Source organism: Hippoglossus hippoglossus, chromosome 19, assembly GCF_009819705.1.
Source record: "Hippoglossus hippoglossus isolate fHipHip1 chromosome 19, fHipHip1.pri, whole genome shotgun sequence".
Lineage (NCBI taxonomy): Eukaryota > Metazoa > Chordata > Actinopteri > Pleuronectiformes > Pleuronectidae > Hippoglossus > Hippoglossus hippoglossus.
This window is the reverse complement of record NC_047169.1, coordinates 169,902-190,000: the sequence shown is the minus strand read 5'-3', so window position 1 is coordinate 190,000 and position 20,099 is coordinate 169,902. Positions and strand designations below refer to the sequence as shown.

Here is a 20,099-nt window from a genome sequence, read left to right as displayed (position 1 = left end):
AAATAGTGAGAGAGGAGGAGCGTGATGGAGGTGAGGACGGGCGGAGGAGGTGACGGAGGAGGTAAAGATGGACAGAGGAGGTGACGGAGGAGGTGAGGATGGACAGAGGAGGTGACGGAGGAGGTGAGGATGGACAGAGGAGCTGACAGAGGAGGTGAGGATGGATAGAGGAGGTGACGGAGGAGGTGAGGATGGACAGAGAGGTGACGGAGGAGGTGAGGATGGACAGAGGAGCTGACAGAAGAGGTGAGGATGGACAGAGGAGCTGACGGAGGAGGTGAGGATGGATAGAGGAGCTGACAGAAGAGGTGAGGATGGACAGAGGAGCTGACAGAGGAGGTGAGGATGGACAGAGGAGCTGACAGAGGAGGTGAGGATGGACAGAGGAGGTGACGGAGGAGGTGAGGATGGACAGAGGAGCTGACAGAAGAGGTGAGGATGGACAGAGGAGCTGACAGAGGAGGTGAGGATGGACAGAGGAGCTGACAGAGGAGGTGAAGATGGACAGAGGAACTGACAGAAGAGGTGACAGAAGAGGTGAGGATGGACAGAGGAGGTGAAGATGGACAGAGGAGCTGACAGAAGAGGTGACAGAAGAGGTGAGGATGGACAGAGGAGCTGACAGAGGAGGTGAAGATGGACAGAGGAACTGACAGAAGAGGTGACAGAAGAGGTGAGGATGGACAGAGGAGGTGAAGATGGACAGAGGAGCTGACAGAAGAGGTGAGGATGGACAGAGGAGCTGACAGAAGAGGTGAAGATGGACAGAGGAGCTGACAGAGGAGGTGAAGATGGACAGAGGAGCTGACAGAAGAGGTGAAGATGGACAGAGGAGCTGACAGAGGAGGTGAAGATGGACAGAGGAGCTGACAGAAGAGGTGACAGAAGAGGTGAGGATGGACAGAGGAGGTAAGGATGGACAGAGGAGCTGACAGAGGAGGTAAGGATGGACAGAGGAGCTGACAGAGGAGGTGAGGAGGAACAGAGGAGCTGACGGAGGAGGTGATGGAGGTTGAGTCTTACCGTGGCAGTGCAGGGCTGCTGGGACGTGGGGAGGGGGCAGGACAGAAGTGAGAGTCTGAACGACTGTGACTGAGTTTATCAACCCTCCACCTCCTCCTTCCATCCCTCCTTTCATCCCTCCATCCCAAACATGGACCGGGCCTCCTCCCTCTCTCTCTTTCCTCTGCTTGATTCCTTATAGGGCAGGACCTAAAGGAAGCGACCAATCAGACAGCTCGAAGCACAGCCGAACTTTCTCCCATCATTCACTGCATTCCTGAGAGAGAGAGAGCGACAGAGAGAGACGCCATTAAAAGTAATAGTAATGGAGTATTCAAAATATTACTCAAGTAAATGTTTGTGAATTCATAAGATATATTAGAAAATAAGTATTAGAAATAAAATGTTTTTTTACTGTTTAATATGAAATTGATCAATTGATCAATAAACAACATTCGTGTGAATGTTTTTTTTGGTTTTTAATTGAAATATGATCCATGTTCTTTTCTCTGAGACAGACGAGTGTCCAGCTGTGACGGTGTTGAAATCAAACTGACGTGTTGACGGTGGAACAGTGGAACAGTGTTTAGTGACACAGTCTCACACCTCGTCTGATTCTAACGTCGCTGCTTCACACTCACTACGTTTTTATCATAAAGATAAAGAAGATTTAACACGTCACTGTAGAATATTAGTAGAAACCATTATAAATCGTATATCATTATAATTATATATTGTTTTAAATCATATATTGTTATGAATTATATATTATTATTGATCATATTTCATATATTATTATAATAATATATTGTTATATATTATATAAATCCTATATCACTGTTTGATTTAGTATTTTTCCCTCCCTGTTCCCTCCCTGTATTCTGATTTAACTTTAACTTTAACTTTAATCGGATTAACCCTGAAGAATCAGATTCATTCAGATATTTACTGAAGTAAATATTTTTATTCTGTTGATAAACACAATATTAATAAGAGGACAATGAAGTGAATTTGAATGTGACGTAGAAGCTTCTGTTTCTGTTGTAATATCAGAGTATTGGAGGAGGAGGAGGAGGAGGAAGAGGCAGCGAGCATCTCCTTAAAAAGACAAACACGACGGGAGGGAGGAGGTCAGTCTGAACAAGGAGAAGAAGAAGAATGTTTGGAGGAGATGTGTGTGTGTGTGTGTGTGTGTCACAGAAAAGAGCCTTGTATGGAGTTAGTGAAGAGGATTCTGGGAAATGTAGGAGCTGCATGAGGAAGAGACAAATAATTCTAGTGTTAAAATCTGGTTTGTTCAGAAAAGTGTTGACTGACCTTTGACCTCGAACACAAAACAAAACATTTTAATTCATGTTTGATAATAAATCAATGAGATGTGTTGGACTGTGGTTAAAATTTAAATTCATTATTTTGTAATAAAAAAAAACATGAAACATAAATAAATCTTTTTATTGCTTTTATTCTGAAAATAAACTAAATCTCATTTCAACCGACGTCACTGATGAACATTCACAACTTTATTAATCCACGTTCTCTGAGAGAAATTAACAAGTACCCCGTGAAACAACCTGAATCTAAAACTAATCAAACATTTACTTCTTCACCTTCTTAAATCAGCAGCTTCTTGATGGGACTTCGGTGTTGTATGCTAAGCTAACCTTCAAAGCTACAAAGACAGACGTGTTCTAACAAACATGTATGAAACTCACCGCTCGCTCACTGAGGAACATGCCAACCACAGAGGACAAACAGGAAGTGCCCTGCTCGACCTGGATATTTATACCATGATAGTGCTCTGTGATTGGTCCATCAGGTAACCAACCATTAGTGAGGATCATGGGTAATGTAGTTTTCAGGGGAGGAATATCTGGAATGAGATTCTCTTAGTTTTTCAGGATCATTCAGGTTTTTTCCTTAAAAGGAAATTTTCACCTTCCTGCCGCAGAGACCCCGCCCACTTCACCTCCTTGCTCCTCCCAAATGAAAGAGAAAAAGTTCCTCTTCCTCACATCTTCCTGCCGTGTTCCTGACATGTTCCTGACATGTTCCTCACATGTTCCTGACATGTTCCTCACATGTTCCTGACATGTTCCTCACATGTTCCTGACATCTTCCTGCCGTGTTCCTCACATCTTCCTGCCGTGTTCCTGACATGTTCCTGACATGTTCCTGACATGTTCCTGACATGTTCCTCACATGTTCCTGACATGTTCCTGACATGTTCCTCACATGTTCCTGACATCTTCCTGCCGTGTTCCTGACATGTTCCTGACATCTTCCTGCCGTGTTCCTCACATGTTCCTGACATCTTCCTGCCGTGTTCCTCACATGTTCCTGACATGTTCCTCACATGTTCCCGACATGTTCCAGACATGTTCCAGACATGTTCCTCACATGTTCTGGAGGTTCTGGATGTGAGAACAAATGTCTGAGTCAGTGTCTCTGGACATTTTCTGGATCTTCTCCTGCAGCCTCCTAGTAAAATGTGTGTAACATGTCAGAGTGAGTCCATGTGAGGAAACAGCAGGACAATGTGTGGAAGCTTCCCAGAGAGCGAGTGGACGTGTTGATGAGGTTTCTAACACGTGACGGACGTGAAACTGGAAGAACACAAACATCTCAGGATGAAGAAGAGGAGCCGTACACGTAGAAGACGAAGACATCCACTTGGAAACACGAGGAGGTTCCAGATCTTCTGGTGATGAGGGCCGACGCCGGTGTGGATGAGCTGTAAACAACAACACTGATCTTTCCACAGCAGAGTTTATACGTCATGTCCGGCCTCCTGCTGCTCTACAGGCTCCGCCCCTGCTGCTCTACAGGCTCCGCCCCTCGCCTGGATGTCCCCAGATGTTCCTGTTTGAACGAGTCGGACCCGACAACCTGCTGCTGCTTCACAAACACTAACGTGTCCTGAGAAGAGTCACACAGGTCATGTGTGAAAACATCGTCTCTGTCGTCGAGTCCAAAAAAGGAAACTGGTCAGTAAATACAAAGAGGAGTGTGTGTGTGTGTGTGTGTGTGTGTGTGTGTGTGTGTGTGTGTGTGTGTGTCCGTCAGTATCTCCTTCTTTAGTTGTACAGTACCCCCCCCACTCCCCCACCTTCTGTTTTCATCCATTTTCACTGACTCACACACTCACACACACACACACGTTTGTACAGCTATCTTAGTGAGGACATTCATTGACATAATGCATTACCTGCCCCTTACCCCAATCTTAACCATCCAAACTAAATATCTAACCCTAACCCTTAACCCTTAACCCTTAACCCTTAACCCTTAACCTAACCTATACCTAATTCTAACAATAACCCTAAAACCAAGTCTTAACCCCCAAACAGTCCATTAAAGGGCGGGTCACAAAGTGGGGACCGGCCAAAAGGTCCTCACTTCGTAGGCTGTAGGCTCAAAGTGGCCCTCACAAAGATAGCTGTACAAACACACACACACACACACACACACACACACACACACACACACACACACACACACACACACACACACACTCTCTCTCTGGACTTTGACCGAAAATGGGAATCAGTTGGATCCTCAGACTCGGAAGCTGATTGGTCGAACGACATCAACAGGAGCCGCCGCCCAACCAGCTCAGGAATGTGTGTGTGTCTTCCTGTACTTATATCTTTGTGAGGACCATTTGAAGCTTAGACTGGTCCTCACTTAGAACGTTTCCCTGTTTGAGTGTTCAGACTTTTAGGTTTTAGGGTTAATCAGAGAACGTGTCAGTGAGTGTCCCCACTAAGACACGAGGGCAAACGTGTGTGTGTTAGTACGTGTGTTACGATGTGTGTGTGTGTGTGTGTGTGTGTGTGTGTGTGTGTTTGTGTGTGTGTGTGTGTGTGTGTGTGATGTATAAATCACAAACTTCTGATTTGTGTAAAACTGTAAATAAACTGTAGATAAAGTTTATTCCGTTTGGACGAAGTACTCGTATACTTTAGTGAAATAAAAGTAATAGTATTTTTACTGTACTGTAATAAATATTGAATTGTAATATTTTAGGGTTAATAATGAATTGCTACTGATTGATTATTTTCATTATAGATGGATCAGCTGATCAGTTTATCACATCTGGAAACATGAAAACTGAATAAATCGATTGTCAAAGTGTAAATGAATCAATATTATACCAATTCATGTTTGTTTTATAGATGACGCCATATTTTTAATATTTTTTAAATATTTTTCGAAAAGAATATGACGTCAGACATGTTGTGTGTTATATGTTGTATGAACACATTTACACTTGACATGTTCGTGAGATGTTGCTGAGAAACATGTTTTTAGTTTTTAACTAAAAGTAAAAGTGAGCAATTATTTATATATTTAATTAATTAAATTTTATTGAATGAACAATAATAAATCAACAATTCCTCCTTCTCTCCCTCTGTACCCGCGGTGTTATCCTGCAGCTCCTCCTGCTGGATGCCTGGTGTCAGTGCAGTGTTGCTGCAGTAAAACTCAGTGACCTGCAGGTGGCGCTGACTGAACAGTGATACAATTTTATTTGGATCAATTTGATCAAAATCTAAAATTTTTGGTTTCCAAATAAAAACAATTCCACAGTTTTTACTAAAAATAGTATTTATATATATGGTATAATAATAATAATAATAATAATAATAATAATAATATTAATAATGATATTAATGATAATAAAACATGCAATAGACAGACAGACTCTTAAAAATCCTGTGATCTGAAGAGAAGGAAACATGTGAGTCACATGTGAGGATTTGTTCCTGGATTTCATTTTCTTTTGTGTCATAAAAATGTCGTCACAACTTTTCAGGAACGTTCTGTCCTTAAACAAGTTTCTTTTGTAAACGTGTCTGAACAGAAGTTTCAAATGTCTCCAGAGTGTTTAGATGATTTTAAACTGTCTCTCAAACATGTTTGAACAAATGTCTTCAAGTTTCCTGATTTCATCATAATGTTTTCACTCAGAAAGAATGTCTCATGGGGAAAAGTTATTAGTCCATACACACACACACACACACACACACACACACACACACACACACACACACACACACACTGACTCACCTGTGGGTTTTTCCTGCTGAATTTGATGACCAGTCGTTTCCCGTCACATCAGTGAACACAGTGAACACATCAGTTAGTGTGTTTCTACACACGTGTACAAACACACTAACTGAACACACTTATTGCACACAAACGTTCACTATAACATACATGATATATTGAATTCTAATGTTGTAAAAATCATAATTTAACATTTATGGTTGAGCTCCTGGTCCGTTCCTTTGGGTCAAAGGTCAAATGTCACCTCAGCGCTAAAGTCGTTTCCAGATAGAAACATTATTTTGGATTCTAAAATTGAATGATAAAAAACATTAAATATTACAAGGAGGAAGAACCTTCATCGTCATCATCATCATGACTGAAATAATCAGTGACCTCCGACTCAACTCTGATGAGAACAAGGTTTGATTCTAATCCTCCTGGACCTGAGCTTTTGATACGATTTGACCACGACGTTGTTATCGCTCGCTGATAAATAATAATAATAATAATAATAGTGTACCTCGTGTCTTTCTCTGAGTTTGTTTCCATGATTACTTAAGACAGGAATTTTTCCCGAAGGTTATTTTCCAGTTAGAGTTTTTTATTCTTATCTAATCATTCTGGACGTGTCGAGTCAATGTTTGATGCGTCATCAGGAAGCAGTGTGCTGATGGGAGAATGTTTCTTCATTCAGAGTTCACGCCTGAAACATTTTTCATCTTGAGTCTGTCCTAACGCTCGGTAATGTTCAGAAGAACTTTAATGTTCCACTGAAGAACATGTTATTAGATTATTTCAGAGTGGATCAGTTACATTTTAAATGTTATCAAATGATTATTTTATTCTTCAAATGACTTCAGTTTAAACATTTTAATAACATTATTTTTAACATTTTCAAAATATTAAAATGATCAAAATTCAATAACATATAGATTATTTACTATAACAAAGCACTGTGGTCTGTAAAGTAACTAAATAACTACAGTAATCAAATGCAAGTAGTGGATTAAAGGTAGAATCCCTCTGAAAGTTCCTTAGAGTTGTACTCGAGTAACCGGAGTAGATGTAATCTGTTACTTCAGACTCCGTCAATTCCTGTGTGACGCTGCAGGTGAACAGAGGTCAAAGGTCAAACTCAGATTTCATTTCATCAATACAAATCTGTAAATTATTATATATCTCATTTAGAATGTGCTGATTAACATTAATTAATTTACATTGGAATTTCATCTTGTCGACATTTTAGAGTTAAAGGTTCAGTGTGTATAGATTTAGGGGAACGGATCTAAAAAATTTAAATACTCAATAATCCTAGTGACGTTTTCACTAGTGTGTTTCACACTAACTTGTACAAATTGTTGTTTTATTTAACCTAGAATGAGCCTTTTATATATAAATAAATACTTTATATTTACATGATTTACATTTAAATACTTAAAAAAACCATGGTGGCCTCCGTAGAGGACCTGCTCCTGCTGCAGATATAAAGTATTTAACTTTACAGTAGCCCAGACTGGACAAACTAAACATCTTTTGAGTTTTTGTGACAACTGAAGCTACCACAGGTTCTCCTTCATGTTTGAGTGAAGTTTAGAACAAAATGATTCAAGTTTGTTTTTGTTAATAAACTTTATTTTGATCACTTCACAAAAACAGTTTTCACATTTTACCTTCGTTTGTTAAAAACATAATAAATATTCAAATCAATAAATATTTTAATAAAAACTAATAAAATAATCTCAGTCAAAACATTAAATACATTTGTTCAACATGAACTATTATCTGTAACATACAAAATATTATTAAAGAATTCACATTAAAAGTTTGGAAGTTCAAAAACAGCGACTTCAGATTCTGTTTTTAAAACATTGATAAAAAAAACTTCAGGTCAAGGCGTTGACCAACGTCTTCATCAGTTCATCTTCATCAGTTCATCTTCCTCAGGAGTGCGTCAGTCTCCCGTGCACAGCGTCCCTGCCAGAAGATCCCAGTGTGGTGAAGTAGGGGCGTAGTTGCACTTGGATTTGAGGTGTGGAGGTTGTGGTGCGAGCGCACGCCGTACAGCCCCAGCGGCACCAGGCGGTGCGTGGCCCAGGGCAGGTCGTAAGCCGCAGTGGTCCTCCACCGACAGCCACATTTGACCAGGAAGAAACATCAGCTCGGTGAGCGGTGGCAGCCCAGCAGGGCCGGAGTGGCAGAGGCGGCGAAGACGCCGAGACTAAGAGTCTCCCAAGCTCCGGAGAACTCTGCGGTGAGGGCATTAAGTGGAGCTGAAGGTGTGGTGCACCTGGAGAAAAAAAGCGTGAGGAAATCGTTTAATTATGGATTTATTACATTTGAATTCTTATCAATCAGGAATGAAACATTAATGGATAAAATGACGCCAGTGTAGTCGGTCGGAGACAGTGCAAGTGACCAGGTACGCACCTTGTGGAAGTTGCGGTACAACCAGGGACCCTGTGATGCAGCAAGTGCCAGGTGAAGCTCTGGAAGTCGACAGAGGCAGCAGACAAACAAACACACCTGAGCCAGCAGCCGGGGGTAAGGGCGGGGCCTCTCGGGCAGTGGGAGGGGCGCAGGTATGAGTGCAGCACGGTAAGCGGCAAAATAAAAATCAGTGGTTATAGAGCGTTAGCGTCAAGCAGCTCCGCACTGAGGCCCAGCTGACAGAGCTCTCAGCTGCAGCTTGTACCTGTGCACCAAGGCCCACCTGGAGGACACAGGGTCCAGCAGCAGGAAGGGAAGACAGAAAGACAGGTAGACAGACAGAGAGAAGATGCGGGGAAGCAGTGAGTGCAGGATGGTGGCGTGTCCCAAGACGACAGACCAGAGCAGGCTGCAGCAGCATCACCACAACTGGTTCAGTACTGAGCTGGACACGCCTACTGACTGGCTTATATCAGCCCAGCCCCGCCCACTCCATTCACAACCTGTCCGCCCACCACATCCTGGCCACGCCCTCACCACCATATATCAGACTCTTCCTGCTCCGACAGGAAACTACATGTCACAGAAGATCAGATTGTTTCAGAGCTGATTCAAACTCAGCAGTGACACCTGCTCCACACACACACACACACCTGCTCACACACACACACACGCACACGCACCACACGCACACACACACACCACACCTGCTCACACACACCACACACACACACCTGCCTCTCACACACACACACACACCTGCTCACACACCACACACACACACGCGCGCACACGCACACACACACACCTGCTCACACACACGAGCGCACACACACACACCTGCTCACACACACACACGCGCACACACACTGCGGCACACGCACACAGTCTCTTCTTCACTTCATAATAATAATAGTTATTAAAGTCAGTCTCAAGACACACATTTATCGGTATGAACAAACGATGGACAACGTGTTTCCACTTCCTGTCCAACAAGCAGGAAGTGGAAACACCTGATCACACCACACTCAGTTTCTGTTCGGCAATAAAAACAAAACGTCACTTGTATTTTTATATGATGGAAATATTTTATTGTATAAAATGAAACTTTCATTTCATTCAACAAACTCATTCCAACAAAAAAACAAAGTGTTTCAACACTGTCACCAGATGTTTTCCTCACATTTCTCTACAAAGCATTATGGGATGTTTAGTTCCAGAACTAATGAAAGTTCCTGATCAGTCCCTACTCTGGTTCCTCATTAGGTTCACACTGGTTCTGTTCTGGATCCCTCCGTGTCTCTGAACTCACTATTTATGTTTAAAGGAAATCAACGTCCTGCTGTGTGTGTGTGTGTGTGTGTGTGCGTGCGTGTGTGTGTGTGTGTGTGTGTGTGTGTCAGTGTTGGCTCGGTGTTTGTGTTGCAGTAAAGTCCAGCTGCGTCTCCTCGGTAACGTTCAGAACATCATTGACTCGTCTCTGCAGCTCGGCGTCCAGCAGCGTGGCTCCGTGTGTGAATCGATCCTGATGAATAAAACTTAATTAGTACATGTTTGGATGTGAACAGCAGGTTAAAGGTGAGTTTGTTTTCTCTACCTTCTTCTTGGTGCGGGGCGGAGCTACCGGGGGGTTAAAGGTCATGTCTTTGACGTTGTAATCTCCAAACAGCTCCACCGGAGACCTGGACAGGAAGTCAACACATACACATGAATTTTAAATTTAAAGGAGCATTAGTGTTTTTAAAGGCTTCATGATTGTGGTGTGTGTGTGTGAATAGGGAGATACACAGCATCTCTTCCTGAGATCCAGCTGAACTTAAACTAACAATCACAATAAGACTAACTGGTCGCATGATGCTGGTTATCAACTCGTTAAGTTAACTCAGGTTTTCCAGCTCTGAGCGTATGCGCATGAAAGGGGCGGAGTTTACTGCATATTCACAGACATGGACAGTTTGACTGACATCAGAGCTGAGGTCAAACTGTTGTATAATAAAAATCAGAAGAGAACAAACATCCAGAATAAAAGAAACAGTTACAGTTGGTAAAACATCTGGGATTGTGTCAGTGTGTAACTTACAGCGCCCCCTGGTGACATTTGGTAAAAAATGTATCACTTAACCACGATATAATAACATGTGTGAACAAGATAAATAACGAGATCGGAACCTGCTTTACTAACAAGACGTTTGGAAGTGAAGAAGCCTCTCGATGAGAAACTTTGAATCCCATGATCTCGCCTCTCTGTTTCCTATTTAATAATATAATTACACAGGAGAAAGCTACTTAAAGGATCAAAGTATTAAACTATGTGTGGTTCTCCTCCACTAACACACACAATTAAACCTGAAGTTAACCTGATAACCATAAATCCTGCTTCATAGTGCAGGGCCGTGTTGACATCAGCTGATCATACCTGCGGCTCAGCTCCATGCCGAGCGCCGCCGATCCTTCACTGGAGGCTCCCCGACTGAGGTGAGCCGCAACTGTCGCACAACTGGATGGTAATGTCTCTGTGACACACACACACCAATGATATTAATGTGCATATGCAATGTGTACATGCAGTGTGTGTGTGTGTGTGTGTGTGTGCGTACCTGCAGTGTGTGTAGCTCCCACAGTGCAGTGTTTTGTGCGTTGCAATGTTCAGGTTCATCGAGTTCCGGCAGATAAAAGCCACTGCCCTGAACCTCGTTATCTAACAGGAAGTCACACTTAGGAAAAGACTGACACACACACACACACAGTTAATAAATCACAATGTATTCAGACAGCAAAGTTCTCTATGTATTAATTTGATGAACAATGGTCAATGTTTCTCTTTCACACACACAAGCTTGTACAGCTGTCTTAGTGAGGACATTCCCTAGCCCCCCCACCCCCACCCTAACCATCCAAACTAAATGCCTAACCCTAAAACCAAGTCTTAACCCCCAAACAGTCCATTAAAGGGGGGGGGGGGGGAGGTCCTCTGTTTGTAGGTTGTAGACTCAAACTGGTCCTCACAAAGATAGCTGTACAAGGGCACACACACACACACACACTCACACACTCACACACTCACACACTCACACACTCACGTGCATGGTGGCTCTGTTGGCAGCGAGCAGCCCCACGCTGGCGTTGGGCAGAACGTGGAGACTGAGCGTGCTCAGTCTTTTGATGAACGCCATCGCCCTCTGCAGGGTGACCTGCTTCCTGCGGCGGATCAACAAGGTGTCCAGACAACGCAGCAGGATGATGATGTCATCATTAGGCGCCCCTGGGTCAGACGGAGCAGTTTCATGTTTAACGGTTTTCACACGTGATAATATTACAGCATAATCCTGCAAGTTCACGCTTTCAAAGAGCAATGAGCTTAAAGAATATTCTGGTTCTCTGGCTCTGTTAACAATTAAATAATAAACATTAGGCTCAAGATTTATGTAACTAGCTCAGTGAACTGGAAGGTTATGATTTAAATTAGCTCTTAGGTTTCTATTGTATTAGGATAGTGTGTGTGTGTGTGTGTCTCTGCTCATCACTTTCTCAATGTGTTTAAATACATCTCAAACTCTATAGTCACACTTTTTGTTGCCACTCTTCTTAAACTAATTCGACAAACTGCCTATTCCACATTAACGTTCTCTTCTATCTCTGCTTCACTGTCTGTTTGTGTGAGTGGGGGCGGGGTCAGGACTGAGAGGCGGGACATGACATCACAGCTGTGAACTGACCTGCGTGCAGCCGCGGCAGCATCCTGTAGAGCTGAGAGTAGAAGGTGAGCGGGTCGATGTTCAGGACGTCACCTGATACAAACACATGTCACAGAGTCAGTGACCTTTGACCTCCTGTCACAGGATGTCCACATGTCCTTTTCAAAATAAAAGTCTGACCTTGTCCTGACAGGATGGTGAAGACGGTCTGGATGCAGTGAAGACTCTCCCGATTGGTCCGATCCTGCAGAGATGACATCATCAATCACTAATTGATCAATCGGTTTGTGACACTGGACTAACAGCTGATCAGTAAGGGGCAGGGTCAAAGTGAATACTCACTCCTGATTGGATGAGGTCCTGCAGCACGTTGAGTAAGTCGTCAAAAAACTCCAAGTTGATCAGGTGAGCAAAACTGACAGGAAGTGACAACAGAGTCAGTGCTATTGCAATACACATAGAGTGTGTGTGTGTGTGTGTGTGTGTGTGTGTGTGTGTGTGTGTGTGTGTGTGTGTCGTACTTGGCCAGTCCCTCCAGTACAGCAGGAAGAAGAACAGACTTCTGAGCTTTCTTCAAAATCCTGAAGTAGATGAGGAAGACGATGTTCAGAGTCTCTGTGTGCTGAGGAAGAGGAGGAAGAGCAATAGGTAGAGAACTTAGAGGAGGAGATTAGGTTGTTGTTTCTCTCACTAATAAAGTTTTATATTGAAAGTTTAACTTAGGCTCCGCCCACACAGACACATCGTCACTATGGTAACGCCTGGCCATTCTCTGAATCAGAGACTTGTGTAAACTGATCTCGTTTCAGTTTAAAACTCTGTTTGTGTTTGAGTCTGAACAGAAACTGAGACTTTAGTAAACGATGACGCAGACGTTCTCTTCCTGATTGGTTCTCATCAGTCACATGACTCGACTACCAGCGGTGAACACAAAGCTAACACTTCCTGTCAGTTACAGTTCCACCTCGTCGTCCCTCAGAGAAAAGAAATCCCTGCTCTGACTCTTCACCATCACTGCTCCTGTTACTAAGCAACCAACTGCAGAGGAGACCATCTACTTCCTGTTTACATCACATGACCAGTGGAATGTGAGTGATCATGCGACATGAGGGCGGAGCCTCAGCTTTCTACTCACAAGCTTGATCTTGTTCTCTTTGCTCTCCGATGCTTCGACCTCCAACAACTCCTTCTCCAGCTTCTCCTCAGCCTTCTTCCACTGCGCACACGCACACGCACACACACACACACACAGTGAACAAGTGGAACATTAACAAACACGTTGTCGATGTGTAATTACATGTTTATAAACTAATGACTAAAATTGATTAACGCTTGAATGTGATTATTGATTATTATCAACAGTTGATAAACAAACCTTCCTCTTCATCCTGGACAGATTCTTCTTCCTCTCTTTATTGTTCATGAATTTTTTCTTTGGCGCAGTCTCCTCCACGTCCTTCTTCATCTGGACCTCCTGAATCCTCAGGCTGAGCAGCGTCCGCAGCACCTGGGGGGGTGGGGTCAACATGTCAGTGTGAGGCAGCTGTCCCAAAGCAGTGGACATGATGTTTGGGTGTGCTTGATTCGTTACCTCAGGTCTGATGTTGTAATTTAGACTCTTAACAAGTCCAGAGACGACTCTGACTGTCGCCAATGACGCCCCGCCCAGTTTGTCCTCCTGGAAGAGTTTCCTGAACGCATCACAACACATGTCTGACACCTGTAAACACAGAGACACCTGAACGCATCACATGTCTGACACCTGAACATGTCCTGACAGTACGGTGCAGTGGGCGGGGCCTCACCTGCTTGGCGGGGTCATTCATCAGCGGCACGAGGACGACGACGATGTTATTGTGGAAGTTGAAGTGCGGCAGCGCGAGCAGCAGCTCACACAGACAACGAACCGACACGTGAGCGAGACTCTGGTACGACTGAAGACTCACAACCTGCGAACGCTTCTTCTTCTGCTGCTTCCAGTCTGACAGGACCAAAGCAGAAACTGATTCACAATCACTGGTTCTTCTAAATGGACACTGTGATCTCTGAAGTTTAACTGACTGGGGTTAGGGTTAGGGCTGTTATACTGTGACAATTAAGTGTTCCCGTAATGTTTTTGAGCAGTATATATATATATATATATATATATATTATATTAATTCTTTCAGTCCATCCTGACTCTCTTGGCTTCTTTCTATCTCTCTTCTTTCTATCGCTCTGATACACAGACACACACGTGTGTAAACTCACCAATACAGAACACAGTCTTGATTATTTACATAAAGAGCGAGGACGACCAATTACTGTATTTAGATCTTTCAAGTCTGATTTAAAGCCAACTAATCCCAAACGGGTGATTTTGTGTTCTTCTTTGCAAAAATGGTCTTTCATGCATTCTCTGATTCTGGCATGTGTACACACATACACACATCTGCACAAATATATCGTTAATCTGCGGTTGTTAGGGTTATCATCCAACTATTCTGTGTGTCAGTGTGTAGTTGAGGTTGTGTGTTGTGGTGTAGTTGTTATGTACCTTTGATGGTCTGTTCCAGGTCCTCCAGGTAAAACTTGTACTGACTCACTAAACCTTCCTCAAACTCTCTGAGACGCTGAGTCTCCTTCTTCACCTGGAGACACAAACACAAACATCATCATCATCATCATCATCATCATCCACGCACACGCACACGCACACACCTTGACACCCTTCTCGTCGGCGGTCAGGGGGCGGATCCTGTAGGTGGGGGCGATGTCTTTAAAGATCTCCATGAGAGAAACCATCACCAGCTTCCTGACCGTCACCGCCACGCAGGGGTCAGACTCCATCAGCATCCCCCGCAGCTCCTTCAGCCTCTTGATCTGATCACACACACACACACACACACACACACACACACACACACACACACACACACACACACACACACACACACACACACACACACACACACACACACACACACACACACACACACACACACACACACATTACTCTGACTGTCTCTGTAAATCCAGCAGGCACTGATCTGGATCCAGACTCACGTTACTGAACGGGTCGGAGATGACGGCTGACGCCATGTTTGCGATGAGCAGCTTCTTCTGGTTTATCTTCTGAGCTCTGAGTCGCTCCCTCTGCTCCGCTGTCAGTTCTACAACACTCTCTGGCTCCCCCTCTGGACAGGAGGATGCATAACAAGCACATCAGGACCAACAGCTTGTGACTTTTCATCTCGTCTCATGTGTTCATCTTTGTGTGTTTTCGCTCATACCGTTCTCTGGCTCCTCTTGTTCTTCAGCTGCTTTCTCTTCCTCTTCCTCCTGAAGTTTGATGACTTCAAAAACAAAACACAAGTGATATTAAAACCATCACTGATCAATCACTGATCAATCACTGATCAATCACTGCTCAATAGTCGTACCTCTCTCTACAGTCTGGGGAATGACTCCCGTCTTGTCTTTGATTGGCAGCAGGTGGATGATCTCCTTCTCCTCCGTCCTCACCATCTTCCTGGGAACCTTTTCGTAGCTGTGGACGACCTCCGAGCTCCGCTTCTTCCCGCTGTGCACCGGCCCGCTGGGACGCACCGCAACGAGAAACAAACACAGCTCAGTCACCATTTTTTTATTCATCACAACTTTATTCACAACTGAATGACGACTGTGTGTGTGTTTGTCGTTACCATGACGACAGGTCTCTGGTGATGAAGGATGCCTGTCGAGCCATGGCGGTCATCTGCTGCAGGTCGTCGTCCTCCATCATGTCGGTGGGCAGAGTCTCCAGAAACTCCTCCTCATCCTCCTCTTCCTCTGTATGAGACACAAAGCAGACCATCAGATCCCGGGCCCCCTGGGGAAAAAACGAAACTCTAAACCAATCAGAGAGTGACACATCGTTCACATCATTCTCTCACCCGGTCTCTTCCTGTATGTCTCCAGTGGGCGGGGCGTCCGGATGGCGGCATCCTTCACTGCCTGTCTCAGCCTCTTCTGCTCTTTACGCTGTTTCTTGGCAACGTTCTGTTGCTTTAGCTGTCGGTTCTTCAGTTTGTTCTCCAGCTTCACACCGCTCGTCTTCAGCAGGCGGCGGAACGTCGGACGACGCTTCTTCGACCGAGGCTGCGGGGGAGGAGGGAAACAAGAGTTAGAATAAAATACATGAATTAAAATTGAACAGGTAAAGAGTTCAGAGAATTCATTCCGTCCAAATAAAGATCTCATATTGGTTTTACTCTTTGATTTTGAAAGTTTGCGTTCATCACAGATTAATAGACATAGACTGGAAGTCGAGTTCGGACGTCAGGAAGCTGGAAGTAGAACCGCTGAGATTTACTGAGCACGCCTGACCAGGAGGAGACTACATCTCCCATCAGGCCTGGGAACGCCATGTCATCAACCAGGAAGAGCTGAAACGTGCGACTGGAAAACTCTACTTAGCTGGCTACCATAGCAACCTCAGCACATATGAACAGAAGACGATCCCAAATACCATCCAGTCTGTTTATATATCCATCCATCTATATAAATAAATAACTAGATGTATAGATAAATAAACGGATAGATAGATAAATAGATATAAAGACATAGAAAGATATATAGATGGATAGATAGATAGATATAAAGAGATAGAAAGATATATAGATAGAAAGATGGATAAATAGATAGATTGATGGATAAATAGATAGAAAGATGGATAAATAGATAGATTGATGGATAAATAGATAGAAAGATGGATAAATAGATAGAAAGATGGATACATAGATAGAAAGATGGATAAATAGATAGATTGATGGATAAATAGATAGAAAGATGGATACATAGATAGATTGATGGATAAACAGATAGAAAGATGGATAAATAGATAGATTGATGGATAAATAGATAGAAAGATGGATAAATAGATAGAAAGATGGATACATAGATAGAAAGATGGATAAATAGATAGATTGATGGATAAATAGATAGAAAGATGGATAAATAGATAGATTGATGGATAAATAGATAGAAAGATGGATAAATAGATGGATTGATGGATAAATAGATGGATTGATGGATAAATAGATGGATTGATGGATAAATAGATAGAAAGATGGATACATAGATGGATTGATGGATAAATAGATGGATTGATGGATAAATAGATGGATTGATGGATAAATAGATAGAAAGATGGATACATAGATGGATTGATGGATAAATAGATTGATTGATGGATAAATAGATGGATTGATGGATAAATAGATGGATTGATGGATAAATAGATAGAAAGATGGATACATAGATGGATTGATGGATAAATAGATGGATTGATGGATAAATAGATGGATTGATGGATAAATAGATAGATTGATGGATAAATAGATGGATTGATGGATAAATAGATAGAAAGATGGATACATAGATGGATTGATGGATAAATAGATGGATTGATGGATAAATAGATGGATTGATGGATAAATAGATGGATTGATGGATAAATAGATGGGTTGATGGATAAATAGATGGATTGATGGATAAATAGATGGATTGATGGATAAATAGATGGGTTGATGGATAAATAGATGGATTGATGGATAAATAGATGGATTGATGGATAAATAGATGGGTTGATGGATAAATAGATGGATTGATGGATAAATAGATGGATTGATGGATAAATAGATGGGTTGATGGATAAATAGATGGATTGATGGATAAATAGATAGAAAGATGGATACATAGATGGATTGATGGATAAATAGATGGATTGATGGATAAATAGATGGATTGATGGATAAATAGATAGAAAGATGGATACATAGATGGATTGATGGACAAATAGATGGATTGATGGATAAATAGATAGAAAGATGGATACATAGATGGATTGATGGATAAATAGATAGATTGATGGATAAATAGATGGATTGATGGATAAATAGATAGAAAGATGGATAAATAGATGGGTTGATGGATAAATAGATGGATTGATGGATAAATAGATAGAAAGATGGATACATAGATGGATTGATGGATAAATAGATGGATTGATGGATAAATAGATAGAAAGATGGATACATAGATGGATTGATGGATAAATAGATGGATTGATGGATAAATAGATGGATTGATGGATAAATAGATAGAAAGATGGATAAATAGATGGGTTGATGGATAAATAGATGGATTGATGGATAAATAGATAGAAAGATGGATACATAGATGGATTGATGGATAAATAGATGGATTGATGGATAAATAGATGGATTGATGGATAAATAGATAGAAAGATGGATACATAGATGGATTGATGGACAAATAGATGGATTGATGGATAAATAGATAGAAAGATGGATACATAGATAGAAAGATGGATAAATAGATGGATTGATGGATAAATAGATAGAAAGATGGATACATAGATGGATTGATGGATAAATAGATGGATTGATGGACAAATAGATGGATTGATGGATAAATAGATAGATTGATGGATAAATAGATAGATTGATGGATAAATAGATAGAAAGATGGATACATAGATAGAAAGATGGATAAATAGATGGATTGATGGATAAATAGATGGATTGATGGATACATAGATGGATTGATGGATAAATAGATGGATTGATGGATAAATAGATAGATATATAAATTAGACAGACAGTATCTAATTGTTCTTAAACTGTTTATTTAACGGTGTAAACTCACCGGACCCATGACGTCAGCGGTTACGGCCTCAGTGCTCTTCTTCTCCCCGGGTTTCCGTCACTTCTCCTCGGTCGCACCGAGAACAAACACCGGAGAGTTTGAGAGAAAGTCCGGTCTGTTGCTTCACGTGTGTTGATGTGAGAACCGGGTTCACAGCGACGACCCGGAAACAATCAACCAAAGTCCTGCGCCGTGGACACAACAGCGCCCCCCAGTGGCGGGAGGACAGAACAGCAGAAAGACTAACATAATAATGTGCTGTTGTGGAAACTACACATATAATATAAATATAAAACTATATACTATCATTAAATATACACCAGTGAATATTCAGCGACAGAAACATTCGAACCTGGTGTTTGAGCCTGGTTCATGTCTTAATCAAAACAAGAAAGAGAATAATTATTTTATTTTCATGGTCAGGTTTCGATTAATTGAATTTATTGAATTGAAGAAAAGTCAATAGAATAAATCCAATTAACATAATTGTTTTATGAAACATAAGAAATCGACTGTAATACCTAATAATTAAGGAATCCTATTACCAGTAATGTGATTACTCTGAATCATTGGTTAAAGATTTAGGAACTTTGATGTTTTAGTTTTGATGATTTCCATCAGTTTCTTTTTCAATTTATTTTAATTTATGTTGTGTTTTGACTGTGTCAAACTCATTGAAAAACTAGAACATTTCTTGAGCTCATTCTTCCACCAAGACCAACTATTAGTTTTTGACTGTTCAACTTTTCATTTGAGTGATTATTAAACTCAATCAGCACCAAATCACACAGACTCTTGAACATCACTCTGATAGTTTTCATCATGAATTATTCTCTGAGAAAACCGAAAAACATTTGTCACAATGTTAAAAAGATTAAAAACAACTTTCTACACTGAGCCATAAAACATCTTCCACCAGGTTTACTGGAGATCTGTTCATCCATTCAGGAGTGGAAACATGACGTGATTATTATATTTATTCATTATAAAATATTCTGACTCTTAACGTGGAACTGTACCTTTAAGAACAAACAGACGAGTTGCAACAGAACTTTAACATTTATTATTTTTTACAAAATTCGAAAATATTATAAAAATCCTACAATGTGAATATTTACAGACGCATTGAGCAACATCATTTGTACTAATGTTTTCAACCAATCAGAGAACAGTGTTTCACTGGGCCGGGCTTATTTCAGGCAGGTGTCCTCGTCTGGTCCAATCATTCGGAAC

The 20,099-nt window shown here is 41.8% G+C and overlaps 3 protein-coding genes across 3 annotated transcripts in view; all 3 read right to left on the bottom strand.

The window, feature by feature from the left end:
* The window catches only part of acta2 (actin alpha 2, smooth muscle), a 7,099-nt gene extending 5,928 nt beyond the window's left edge, over positions 1-1,171 (bottom strand). The window contains exon 1 of the mRNA XM_034571574.1: positions 1,024-1,171. The gene's annotated coding sequence lies outside the window, so the exon portion shown is untranslated. The remainder of the gene's footprint in view (positions 1-1,023) is intronic.
* Positions 1,172-7,751: 6,580 nt separating this feature from the next.
* On the bottom strand, positions 7,752-8,902 carry ch25h (cholesterol 25-hydroxylase). Its single transcript, XM_034571578.1, is given in 12 exon segments — positions 7,752-8,088; positions 8,091-8,160; positions 8,162-8,223; positions 8,226-8,316; positions 8,318-8,341; positions 8,482-8,510; positions 8,513-8,553; positions 8,555-8,618; positions 8,621-8,671; positions 8,674-8,733; positions 8,736-8,886; positions 8,888-8,902. Coding segments are annotated over 12 exon segments (741 nt in total). The 3' UTR covers positions 7,752-8,005.
* Positions 8,903-9,611: 709 nt separating this feature from the next.
* On the bottom strand, positions 9,612-19,050 carry noc3l (NOC3-like DNA replication regulator). The gene is given in 23 exon segments (XM_034571571.1): positions 9,612-9,802; positions 9,870-10,006; positions 10,079-10,163; positions 10,898-10,967; positions 10,970-10,994; positions 11,079-11,207; positions 11,562-11,743; positions 12,198-12,269; positions 12,357-12,420; positions 12,519-12,591; positions 12,698-12,798; positions 13,312-13,392; positions 13,552-13,683; positions 13,768-13,896; positions 13,982-14,157; positions 14,713-14,806; positions 14,877-15,038; positions 15,222-15,352; positions 15,449-15,511; positions 15,599-15,753; positions 15,860-15,986; positions 16,091-16,295; positions 18,867-19,050. Coding segments are annotated over 22 exon segments (2,391 nt in total). The 5' UTR covers positions 18,876-19,050; the 3' UTR covers positions 9,612-9,802; positions 9,870-9,880.
* Between the last annotated feature and the right edge of the window lie 1,049 nt (positions 19,051-20,099).